At 35.8% G+C, this 13,397-nt stretch overlaps 1 protein-coding gene across 1 annotated transcript in view; it reads left to right on the top strand.

Moving 5' to 3' along the window:
* Positions 1-12,910, top strand: part of FAM199X (family with sequence similarity 199, X-linked) — a 28,420-nt gene extending 15,510 nt beyond the window's left edge. Inside the window, exons 3-6 of the mRNA XM_067724425.1 lie at positions 2,907-3,056; positions 3,443-3,604; positions 4,694-4,960; positions 6,244-12,910. Of these exons, the coding sequence (XP_067580526.1) occupies positions 2,907-3,056; positions 3,443-3,604; positions 4,694-4,960; positions 6,244-6,414 (750 nt within the window). The 3' untranslated portion in view covers positions 6,415-12,910. The remainder of the gene's footprint in view (positions 1-2,906; positions 3,057-3,442; positions 3,605-4,693; positions 4,961-6,243) is intronic.
* The last annotated feature ends 487 nt before the right edge of the window (positions 12,911-13,397 follow it).

Below are 13,397 nucleotides of genomic sequence, written 5' to 3'. Positions count from 1 at the left end.
CTAGCACTGATTTTCTGTTTTAATTATATTGGTATCCTTAACCTCATCCTGTGTTTTTTTCTTCCACCTATGGTTTTATTAACTTATTCTCCTTACCTGAATACCTTTTCCTTTTCCCCATGCTGTCATTCCAAGAGACTACCTTGTGAAATTTAACCCAGCCACTTTAGCAACATGAGATATTCTCTGAGGGTTTATGCTCCTTTTTAAAAAGGGTTTAAAACCATGGCAAGGTATAGAAAAAGGGGCATACTGCGATTTATTGAGTATCACCCATGTGCCAGACATGTTACCTTTTGTAAATCTCTCAACAGTCCTTTGAGATGGATGACAGTAACCATAACTTACTGAAGACCCTGAAGCTCAAAGAAGGGAACTAACCTACAGAAGATCACATGACTAGTGAGCAGTGGGGCTGGGATTTGATTTGAACTCTGTTTGGGGTCTTTTAACCTCTCCCCAGAAAAAAATGGCCAAAGAACCATTAATTGCCTATATTTTTCCACCCACCCCCCCAACAAACATGTAAACATAATTAAAGGCACAAATTAGGGGGCTTCCCTGGTGGCGCAGTGGTTGAGAGTCCGCCTGCTGATGCAGGGGACACGGGTTCGTGCCCCGGTCCGGGAGGATCCCACATGCCGTGGAGCGGCTGGGCCCGTGAGCCATGGCCGCTGAGCCTGCGCGTCCGGAGCCTGTGCTCCGCAACGGAAGAGGCTGCAACAGTGAGAGGCCCGTGTACCGCAAAAAAAAAAAAAAAAAAAATAGGCACAAATTAAAATGCTTAACATACAGTCTGGCACTTAGCAGATATAGGCTACAGGTGAATTCTTTTCTTAAGTTTTGAGAGTATAGATACTTTGAGAGTTCCTTTCTCTACCTAATTTATCAAAGGAGCTTGAAGTAGGGGAGGCCTTTCATCTGACAAGGAGCATCTCATTTTGTTTTAGGAACCCCAGGGAGATCTTCAACATAGTAATGTTGTGATTTGAAGTTTTTCAAAGGGAAAAGAGCAAAATGTTTTACTGACGTTAAAGGCTGAAAAAGAGATGGCCTTCATGTGTGCATTCAGCAATCATTCTTTCATTACACTGACTAGATAACATTTGAGCTAAGGGTGAACAAGAAGTGTTAGTTAGTGAGATTTTAAAGGAAGTCATACAGATTGTTGGCTGTCACTTATATGCTTAGATTCATCAATGACAGTCAAAGTGAAAATGTGGTTTTTAAGAGTAATAGCTAACTTGGATAACTTCATTCTAAACATCATGGTCACCTTGCGTAGTGATCAACCCCCTTTTTGTGGCTTCACTCATCTCTTCTATGCAATTGACTCCCCAGTGCCTGCCCCCTTGTAGTTCTCTAAGCTTTAATCTTGTAGCTTCAACTCACGCTAGGTATTTCCATTGATGACTTGTCATCTCAGACATGCGTTTGTTATTTGCTATATTTATATTATAGCACAAAAATTATATGTTTGTGCTATTGTATTATCTTTCCAATTAGAATATAAAGTTCTTATGTAAGGACCATGACTTAGGCTCCTTTGGATTCCCTGTACCTGTTACAGTGCTGTGGGTACAATAGGAGGCCAAACACATGTGATTGCAGTAATCTGCATGGATAAAGTGGCTTTTCTTTTTGGTAACTTCAAAAGCCTAGTAATCACCTAGAGTTCAGATATAATTGCAAAGTCTGTAGAACCAAAACAACAAAAAGGTGCTGTTTTGTACATTGTAAAAATGAAAACATTATTTTTTTTTAATTTTTATTTTTTTGTGGTACGTGGGCCTCTCACTGTTGTGGCCTCTCCCGTTGCGGAGCACAGGCTCCGGACACGCAGGCTCAGCAGCCACGGCTCACGGGCCTAGCGGCTCCGCGGCATGTGGGATCTTCCCGGACTGGGGCACGAACCCGTGTCCCCTGCATCGGCAGGCGGACTCTCAACCACTGCGCCACCGGGGAAGCCCGAAAACATCATTTTTGAAGATTGTTATGTACTCATTGTAGAAGAAAATATTTTATCTTTCTGAAAAATGACTTAAACACATTTATTTAAAATTAAATCCATTCTGACTTTTGGAGGTGATGGATATGTTTATTACCTTGATTGTGATGATGCTTTCATGGGTGTATGCATATGTCCAAAGTCATCAAATTGTATATATGAAATATGTACAGTTCTTTGTATATCAGTTATAGCTCAACAAAGCTGTTAAAAGATTAAATCCATTCTAACTGATTTTTAATAGGCAGTATAAAATTATAGCACATATTTTTGCTGATTTGATTTTCTGTGTGTTAGGCTTCTTGCTTTCTCCTTTGTCTACACGTTGTCTCTTGCCATTTTTTTTCCAATTTTTCTTTTATAATACTTCTGGTCTTTAAAGTATTTTTCTTTATATTAACAACATATTTTAAATTAGTTTAATTGTCTCGAGGTTATGAATACAGACATGAGGACAAGGGCCATGATTTGTCTTTATATTGGCAGTATGTCTAGCACAGTGTCTGGCAAAGAGCCAGGTGGTGGCAGATCACTCAGGTCTCTTGAGATGGAGTCTACTGCTCCTTATTCATTATGCTGTGTGGGTCCTAGCCTACATTCACATTATGAATTTAAAACCTTAATGATGATTGACTCTCAAGTTAGCATTTTAACAAGCCTTGATTGTGACTTTAAGCTTTTGGAAAATATCTCTCATTGAATAAGTGACTGTATATACAAAGAGTATGTTGATGTTGCTGCTTTGTCTAAAATAGGAGTGGATCAGAGTTAATGTCTTCTGATTCTGTATTTGTCATTAGTCTTTTATTAAAGTCATTTTTAATCAATACAAAACATGTGGCATTTACATTTTTTTAAATTTTTCTTTCCCTGCCCCCTTCTCCTTATTTTTATAAAGTTACCAGGCAGTGACATTGCCAGTGGGAGTGATGTACTTTCTGATGTCATACCCAGTATTCCAAGTTCACCTTGCCTGCTTCCTAAAAAGAAAAACAAGCACCTGAATTTAGATGAACTTCCTTGGAGTGCAATGACAAATGATGAACAGGTAGCGATCTCAACATTCTTAATTAAAAGCATATATGTGGGGGACTTCCCTGGTGGTCCAGTGGTTAAGATTCCGTGCTTCCAATGCAGGGTATGTGGGTTTGATCCCTGGTCGGGGAACTAAGATCCCACATGCTGCCTGGTATGGCCAAAAAACAAACAAACAAACAAAAAACACATACATGTGAAGCTTGATTTATTGCCTATTTAAAGCTACTGGATAAATGTGGATTGCTTAGTAAATATGAATTTGAGTTCTAACTAATTGCTTTGCAGGGAACAAATATAATATTAAGTGCTTCTGATATTTAAAACATTAAAAATTACACACTAAAAGATCAGAGCTTTTGGCATTGATCTTGTTTATTGTAATTTTTCATCATTTAGGTGGAATATATTGAGTATCTGAGTCGTAAAGTCAGTACTGAGATGGGTCTTCGGGAGCAACTTGATATTATTAAAATAATTGATCCTTCTGCTCAAATATCCCCTACAGACAGTGAGTTTATTATTGAACTTAACTGTCTCACAGATGAAAAACTGAAGCAGGTATGTAAAGAAAATACAGATTGTACAGCTATTGAAAATACCATTGTTTTATAACATGTATACTTGAATAGTCATATGTAAATACATAAATAATTAAGGTCAAAATCACTGCTATGAAATGTGATATTAGAACATGTGGTTTTAAGAGGTTTCATGTACATCTTACCTGGCTGTACCTTTCTGGGACCATGTGGATCTAGAACCTGCTTTTTAGTTATGCAGGTTTTGAAACCTAATTTCACAATTTTAGGGGTGGTTAGGCTAAATTATAGATTTATTCTAACTCAGTTTACAGAAGACCAATTGACAGAATCAAAATATTGATTATTGAGAGCTGTACTTGAGTGAACACCTGAGCTGGGGGATTTGAATAGTCTTATGCAGTAATTGAGCCTGGCTAGGGTAAAACAATGAATTTTCCTTCTCCTATTCTGAGGTACACATTTCTGGTATCTTCTAAATATAGGCTTTACTTCTCTTTCTCTGATACATAGCTGAATGAGTACTTATGTTCTACTTTTTATTTTTTTGCATTTATCATGATTTATGAAAAATTTCTCTCAGTATTTCTCTCAACAGACATACTATAATTTTCTACATTCCAGCCCATTTTTCATTAGTATGGTAAATTGATGCCTTGCATTTGAAGACAGGTACTGTGGGCCCCTAGCTAAGATCTAGGAAACACTCTAATCTTAGATATAATCAGCAGCTTACTTAAATCATCTTAAGGTGCAACCTTTAAAAAATGCCTACTCTTATGCATTTTATTTTATTGTTAGTTTCTATTTCTGAGTGTTATTTTCTTATAATCCTAAATTCTATAGGCTAGTAGCCTTCCATTTACTGATTATATTTTATATGCTTTTAAAAATCTAACTCCATAATATCTATTCTAGAATTTTAAACATTGTCAATTTTTCTGGTACTTGTTTCTGCATTTAGAGATTTCTTTTGTCTTTATATTCTACCTGTGTGCATCTGTAGCACATTTGACAATTTTAAGTACAATATTCTTCTTTTCTCCATTATTCTGAAGGCAGAATGTCGAGGAACAGCAGTAACCAATTATTGTCTGTCTGTTCCAAGGTCAGAAACTATATCAAGGAGCATAGCCCTCGCCTACGGCCTGCAAGAGAGGCCTGGAAGAGAAGCAACTTTAGTTGCGCAAGCACCAGTGGAGTGAGCGGTGCCAGTGCCAGTGCCAGCAGCAGCAGTGCCAGCATGGTCAGTTCTGCAAGCAGCAGTGGGTCCAGTGTTGGAAACTCTGCTTCAAACTCCAGTGCCAACATGAGTCGAGCACACAGTGACAGCAACTTGTCTGCAAGTGCAGCAGAGCGGATTCGGGATTCAAAAGTAAAACGTCTAATCAATACAAAACTTTACCTTTCAATATTAACATTAGTATTCCTTCATATAAATTTCTTGAAGAGTTATAATTATCCTGCTGTATAGATGCCTGTGGGTTTTGGTTTTAATTGAACAAGCAGGATTCTCTCCTATTGATCAAAGCCCTCTAGGCTGAGTGCTTTGAAATGCTGTTTTAACCCACAGCCATATTACCTTCAATTTTATCTGATTTTTATGTCTGTTTTAAGTAAGATAAATTGATGGAAATAATGAGTGAGTCTCAAGATTGCAATACTGACTGCAGCTTACTACTAAGCGGATCTTACTATGTTGCTGATGTTGCTGTCTATTAGCTCCTAAAAATGTTCTGTATGTTTTTTGTGTGTGTTAAATGTTTTCTTAATGTTTTAATCTTGAATGTTTCTTCTTAGCTCTTTTTAAAATGTAATCATGCTTTCTCTAATTTCTGTCTACTCTTCTGACAGTTGAAAAAATTCTGTATAATATTATTGGGCACATAAATAAGAAGTTTAAATGTGTACAGAATGGTTCTGTGATGCTTAGCAGGGGAGTTCGGTTCCTTGCAGTGGCGACAGTGTGGAGCCAACTTATGGATGATAAGGGTTTCTCTATAACTCTGGGAACCCAGAGGTGACAAGGATACACAGTGATTTCTTCCCTGATTCTTACCAAAGTAGCAGAAACATAGCCAGCTTTGTTGGTTGCCACGTGTTTTCTTTGGATATGTGGTCATTCCTTTTTGGCATCAGTTTGCCAGTGACAAGGAATAGAGTACCCACTGGGTTTCTAATGGACTTTTAAGATGGTATTTGCTTAATATGAAAAAGACATGGTTCTTTCCCAGCCATTGTAAAATTGCTAGTGCTTTTGGATGAAAGGCACCTTAAAAGCATAAGCATTAGAGATTTTGACAATGTTCTCTATATTTGTATTCAGTATTGTTCACTACATGTTTCCTCTGCACTGACACCAGTGTGCCTTAATTTGATATAAAAAAGTCTTAGAAATGATTGGTTGTCCTTAACTAGTCAAATGATAAGTTTCAACCCTTCCTTATAAGAAGATTCACTAGTCAAATACCATTGAAATAGAATCTTGAAGAATCGTTTTCATGTCTAAGCTAATGGCTCACTTACTGGAACCAGGATTGTACTGCAGAGGAATTTGAACATCTCTAATCAGAAAATATAGAATTTGATCCATAAAATACTCTGGGGTAGATAGGCCAGAACTGAACCTTACTGATTTAGAAATTTTTATTTTGACAGAAGCGATCCAAGCAGCGGAAGTTACAGCAGAAGGCCTTACGCAAGAGGCAGCTGAAAGAGCAGAGGCAGGCTCGGAAGGAGAGGCTCAGTGGGCTATTCCTTAATGAAGAAGTGCTGTCCTTGAAAGTGACTGAGGAAGACCACGAAGCAGATGTAGATGTTTTGATGTAATAAGGGTGAATTTATCAGCATTCTTTCTAAGCATTATTCTATCTTTATTTGTTTACATGCATCTTGACCAAACTTTTGTTGGTTAGGGCTGTGCTGATGTACTATTCATAATTTAGGTCTGTGCTTCTCAGCAGGTGGTCCTCAGACCAGCAGCTTCAGCATCAGCTGAGAAGTTATTAGAAATGCATACTCTTGGGCCCCACCCCAGACTTAGTGAATCAGAAATTCTGTGGGAGGGGCCTAGCATTGTGTTTTAACAGGCACCAGGTTATTCTGCCACACCCTCTAGTTTTAAGAACCACTGATTTAGTAAATGTTTTAACTATTTAAACTTCAGGGTGGTTAAGTGGGCTTTTTCAAAGACTAGTACTTTTACAGTTTAGAAGACTTTAAGGTACTGCTGACAAATAGTTTATTATGTCAGTATACATATGTAGAGATCATAATTCAGTTTCCTTCTTAATGTTATGATTTCTTAGTTTAGTTTTTCTAAAGGGCCATAGCATAATTCTCATTTCCTAGTGGACATCTTTTTTCCAGGTTGGGGTAGGATGTGGATTGCTGTTTACAATAGTGCCTTCATTAGGTTTAGTTCTATCTGTTTTCATTAATTATTAACTCAAAGGTGTAAAAACAGGCCCTGATACCTTTCGTTAGGTTTGTTTTTGTTTTTCACTTTATGTAAATTCAGAATCCTTTCTGCAAGTGATGACTACTGAGAAAATAATGTTACTAGTGGCGAATTTTAGACATGATGCTATGTTGATTAATATTCAAAAGGAGAAATCAATTAAGCAAAACAACCAATTCTACTTTTCCACTGCTTTTTGAAATTTTAGGCTGTGAAACTGCCTTAAAGGCAGAAAATATCTCTATCAAGTTCTTTTGTAGGTCTTTTTATTTTCAGCACAGCTCTAATTTTTAAATATTTGGTGTAACAGCTTCTGGCATGTGAACAGGTTAATGTTCAAAATTAACTAAAGAAAACCCTTACAGTTCTGCTAAACTCTATAAATCGCTAGAAATACACTGAGCAGTGAGATATAAAAAAAACTTAGCTTCTTGGCTACTAATAGAACTCTAATTTTAAATGTGAAATCATGGAGTCCCTTTAAATGTTTTCATGGAGAGTTTGTTATGAACATTAGAAGTAGTGTGATTCCTTTTATTTTTCCACACATCTTTAAACATTCACATGGGTTAAAAAAAAAGGAAACTGATACTACTGACAATCAAGCTGCTTTCTGACTTTCATAATTTTCTTTTTGTTGTGGAAACTTGGGAGGTAATCATAATTTTGTAGGAGGAGTTGTAATCAATACTTTTTTTTTTTTTGCGGTACGCAGGCCTCTCACTGTTGTGGCCTCTCCCGTCGCGGAGCACAGGCTCCGGATGCGCAGGCTCAGCGGCCATGGGCCACGGGCCCAGCCGCTCCGCGGCATGTGGGATCCTCCCAGACCAGGGCACGAACCCGTGTCCCCTGCATCGGCAGGGGGACTCTCAACCACTGCGCCACCAGGGAATCCCTAATCAATACTTTTTTAAACTCTAGAGTCAGCGGTTGATAGATTCCTACTTTTTTTTTTTTTACATTGTATCATATCAAGTAACCTGTTAAAAAGATTAACAACTTAGATTCTTAATTCTCAGTTGATAGAAAGGCTTAACCTTTTCTTACAGTCATGTGTTTTGAAATTTTGATTTTATTTTGGTTCCTCAAAGGTTAAAGAATTGAAACTGAGGAAAAAAATTGATATATTGCAGCTTTGCTGAGGACTGTGGTATGGTTGTAACATTTCGAAGACTACTAAATTCATACTTTAAATTTTTACTAAAATAAAAGTATATACAGTTATCAGTTGGAGTAGTCCTTCTGACTTTCCTCCTACCCCCTCTTTGTGCTTCTAACTAGCTTAGAGGGCCCAAAGAGAGCTTGGGGATAGATCCCAGAATATTCTGAGGAAGACAGAAAGGGTCCACCTCGTTGTTTTCCCTTCCAAATATATGAAGAGTAAATGGAGAGAAGAGCAAATACAGATGAATTCTCTACCTGCTCTTAGCAAAAGCAAAATTCCAGGGAAGGATTGCCTGTTTTCTTTACCTACTCTTCAAGGAAAACAGGCTACTTTTGGAAATCATAGAGCAGCATTTATCTATTAAATACTTAGAAACAGTTTACTTGACAGTGACCAGTAAAAGAAATTCCTAATAAGACCAATTCCTCTACTCTCCCAACAGTCACATAGTCTTATTACCCTAGATTTAACTTAAGTCACTATTAAACAAGTTTACCAAAGCACCACAGAGCCAATTTTTAAAGTTTATAAAGGTTTGAGTGTTTATAGTAAAGTGCGCCATGAAATTTTGTGTAAACTGGATGCGCTGTTTTTACGGTACCATAAATTAGAGATAGCTCGTTAAGTTGGCTTGGAAGAGATTGAAAGAATGAAAAGAAAAGAAATTAAGCAACTTGGATTTGCTTATGATCGAAGAGGGAGATTACAAAGTTTTTCTCTACCTAACCCCCCCTCAAATAAACAGCAGAAAAAGACAAAAAATTCTCGTCTTTGTTAATGTGCTTTCCTTTTTTTTCGGTTTTATTGCCTCTTGTAGGTAATTCAAGTTTGAATTATTTCTTTCTTGGAATAAGTAATAAATTGAGTCTGGTCTCTTTCTGAGTTCAATTTAAAACAAATCCAACTCAATATTTATTTCTTTTTAAATATAAACCCCAACTAACCAATTAATAAAAATGTGAGATTTATTTGCTCCAGTGTCAGTTCTCATCTGTAGAGAGTTGATGTTGGAGCAAATAAGTCTTTCCTTTTAAAAATAAGCCTTCTTAACTGAGGGCATGATAAAAAATTAGCCTTGTTAACTAAGGGCATGATAAAGTCACATCAGATTTATCCAGAAACATTTTATTAGAGATCTTGTATGTATGTCAGTTATATCTCAACAAAACTGGAAAAGAAAAAGATTTCATAGAAGCCTGTCAGTCCCTACCACAGCTTTTAAAAGTGTGAACCTTGAATTTAAACAAAATGGCATGTCTTTTTCCACAGTTTTGCAACGGAGTTAAAGTAAGACAATGTAGTATAATGTGTAGTGGAGTATAAAGGGCTAATTCATTCTATCCCAAGAAGAACTTAGAGTAAAATAACTTTTTTTTCTTGAGACTTGTCTCATTTTTAGTTAGGTGTGTTGGCAGTTTTGTCCATTTCGTCAGTCCTTTGGGTTAACTAGATATTGCTGAATTAATCCCAGAAACTGACTTGTAATTTGATGACTCCATGAATTGGGTGGACATTTCATTTTATTTAGCTCTTAAAAGTGCTAAAACCCCTCATGAAGGAAAAATTTTAAGAAACTATTGTTATAAAGGTATCCAGATTCTGATGAGCTTTAAAAATTGTGAAATTGATCAAATGTCTTCATATTTAAGCCAAAAATATTAGTACATGACAAATATAGAAGTCTTGTTCCCAGGATTCTCTAGCAAAATTTTTTGTTTGTGGCTTACTCTATATAGCCTCATGTGCCTTAAAGGTGAACTCTGTACTTTTCGTCAATATCAGGCTTTTCCAAACTCAAAAGTAATCTAAATGTTTTAATTCGTTTTATAAAATGCCCATGCTGTTGGATATCAGTAAGCAAAAGCATTAAGTCGAGCTATGTAATCAATGATAAGAGTGTATAACAAAACAAAAACCTTCAGATCTCAAGTTTCATTTGCATAACTTGATTTTTGGCCCAGCTAGATCATGGAAGAACATTGAAGTCAACTAAAGTATAGCTTAATGTATTCTTTTATCTTTTCCCCTGAAAAAAGTCATAAACCAGAATACTTTTTTTTTTTTTTTGGCTACGCTGTGTGGCTTGCGGGATCTTAGTTTCCCGACCAGGGATTGAACCCGGGCCCTCGGCAGTGAAAGCACAGAGTCCTAACCACCAGACTGCCAGGGGATTCCCGAGAATACTTTTTAAAACCAGATAACTCTGGAAAGATAATTTTCAAGGCAAAAATACTTTCAAGAACAGAGATTATATGGCAAGTTGATTCTCTTGTTAACTTTAGGGATTCTTTGTATTCATTCATGTAATAGCTGAACATTCCTTTTCCCTTTAACAAATTACCTTTTAGCACTTCTATCTAGAAGAAAAAACGTTTGCTTCAAATTGGGAGGGGGTTACTTAAAGTCAGTATATAGTATGAGATGGTTGATAGGAAAATTTCCAGTTACATTCAAATAATAGTAGTGATGTTGATTACACTGACATTCAACATGTCTAAACTTAGAGGTAAATTTAATCCTTAAAAGGACTATTAGGTAGAAAATAAGTATTTGTATACACATGTACTGTGGTAATTTTGGATTCATTTTAAGTCTGACAAAGTAAGATAAGTTTTATCTTTACAATGAAATTATGCTAAGTAGCAGGAAGTATCTGAGAGATATTTAGACCTAGGCATCCCTGTCAGTATCTGGAACGTAGCTCCTTAGAAATGCTTAATTCTTATTTCTTTGGAAAATAACTTATTTACTTATTCCAAAAGGCTTAGAAGGAACTATGAAAATTCCTCTAGGTTAACTGGCTATTAAGAGTAAGAAGTCAACTATACTTTGATAAAATTTTTTTTAAGGATAAAAAAGAGTAAGGAGGTTGCATGGTATAGCTGAGTTGACTCACTAAAATTTTATTTTCATATTTTTTCTAATATTAAAATTATTTGTTTTCAGCCCCCCTTCACAATTATATTTTAAATTAAGGTTATTAATGTTGTAACCTAGATCACATAATGGTAAATTAATTTTTAATTAGATATTCATACTGAACTTGGAGGAACTGATTTGGTCTTCTCTGATTTCAATATGTAATACTTTTTATTGTTAAATTTCTTTGTTACATCTTTGTGGTCAATGGAACCTGTGGAAATATGTGTTATTTTTTTGTGGTGAGGGATGGGGGTAGAAAAGAGGAGAGTTGTTCTAATTATACATATGCATTTTGATTATATAAAGGTAGATGTAGAATTAATATGTATAAATGACAAGTTAACACTTACTTATTCTGAATTGTTCTAAGGAACAGTGGCCTGAAGCCATGGCTTGTTTTGTGGAGCTGCTTGCTCTTTAATAGTAGCTGACCAATTGGATTTAAGTTGAGACTTTGGGGTTAGGTTATCAAGCTGAGGCTTTTAGGAATGGAGCAGACCATGTCTGTTCCTATAGTGGATCAATTTCATTTCTCCTTTGAGTACTCTAATTTAGATATAGGTATTATCCATTCTAAATCTTTGTGTTGGGAGTTTTATAGAACTGTTTTCAAAAGCTATTAAGGATAAACACAAGTATATGTAAAACATTTCACAGACGGTTAAAATTTTCAATTTTTTGTTTTAGTTTCAAAGGTTAGTTATGTAGCATCAATATCATAACCAAAGCAAGTAGGAAGTTGACTGGTTTGGAGAATCTTCAAGTAGTCTTAAATACTGTAATGTATCAGGTTGTTAACCAGGATTTTTGTCCTGTATTTCTGCTAAATGTATTACTATATTAATGCACTTTTGTATATATAACTGTCTTCTGTACATTCTGTACTTACTACAATGTATATAAAAGCTGTTTTTCCTGAAGCTGTGAGGGAAAAGCAATAGCTGTAATACAAGTCATTTCTATTTTGAGTTTCTTCTTGTACTTGAAAGTAGTTGTTCAGTAGTTAAATCTAAATGAGTATATATGGTTGTAATTAAAATGGCAATGTGGCAGAGCTGTCTTTTGAAACTGATTATCAGAATGAAAAGTGTTTTGGTTATTAAGAACTCTTGTAATATTTTAAACTGTCTCTTTTGATGTACCATGAATTCTTACAAACCCACTGCTGCTTACTACTTTATACTTCTGGTTCTACTCCTTTTCATGTCTCATCCCAGAACATTTATCAACAGAGAAGAATTCCTCTCTTTTCTTTTGCTCATGGTTTGGTTAAGGCTCCATAAACTTGTGTTTTGTGAAAGCTCCAATTTCTTAAATGTCATTGGCAAATCATTTTTTTTCCTGGAAAGATCAGATTTCTAGAGAGATTAGCATTCATAGTAAGTGAAAATTAGGTCTAACAGTGTTTACAAAAAACCAGATCTATTTTCCTTATGTATTGTTCTAGAGTCTTTTTAAGTTATAATTATATAAATGTCTGTGAGCAGTTTTATGTATAGGTGCAGAAGCAGTTCAGCTTTTCAGCAGCAACTTTATCTCCTGCCACTAGAGGGGGGTCTGTGGTTGCTCTCTCCTTCGGAAAATGTCTTAACTGCTTTGCTTTTGTTTTTAATTTCAGAGGTTGGAATCGACCTCATGCTCAAAATTTCTTTTGTGATATTAAATGCTTTGATTTGTTAGTCAAAGGTAAGTTAACTGAGCTTCTTTAATAAAGCCAATATTATTCATGCTTTTCTGTAATCTTCAATTTTTAATAAATGAGTTAGATATTAAGTGAAGTGTCTGTGTCTGTGTGTTTCTTAGGTAGTCTAGAGCTGTATATGCTGTTCATTATGGTAGCCCCAGCCACGTGTAGCTATTTAAATGAATTAAAATTAAAGTTAAAATTTAGTTCCTTCGTCCCATTAGCACCACTTCAAGTGCGCAGTAGCCACAGACGGTGAGAGGCTACTATATTGGAAAAAATACAGAACATTTCCATCATCACAGAAAGTTCTGTTGGATAGTACTGATCTAGATATTTGATGTTTTATGCAGCGACCACTATCATCATTTTACCAATAAACAGTAATCAGTGACTCAGAACTGCTGCCCACTAATCATTTATTAGTGATTGGTGTGAGAGGAAGAGTGAGCTGTATTTCATTTTCTACTTCATTAAAGCCACTATCTATGTTGGCAACTTGGTGGTTTAATGGAGAAATTTCTCAAATATTGACTATTTCATTTGACTATGAATACAATTTAATGTTTGAATAATGTGGA

Source organism: Pseudorca crassidens, chromosome X (assembly GCF_039906515.1).
Source record: "Pseudorca crassidens isolate mPseCra1 chromosome X, mPseCra1.hap1, whole genome shotgun sequence".
Classification (NCBI taxonomy): Eukaryota; Metazoa; Chordata; class Mammalia; order Artiodactyla; family Delphinidae; genus Pseudorca; species Pseudorca crassidens.
The sequence above is the reverse complement of the archived record's forward strand: the minus strand, read 5'-3'. Positions and strand labels throughout refer to the sequence as shown.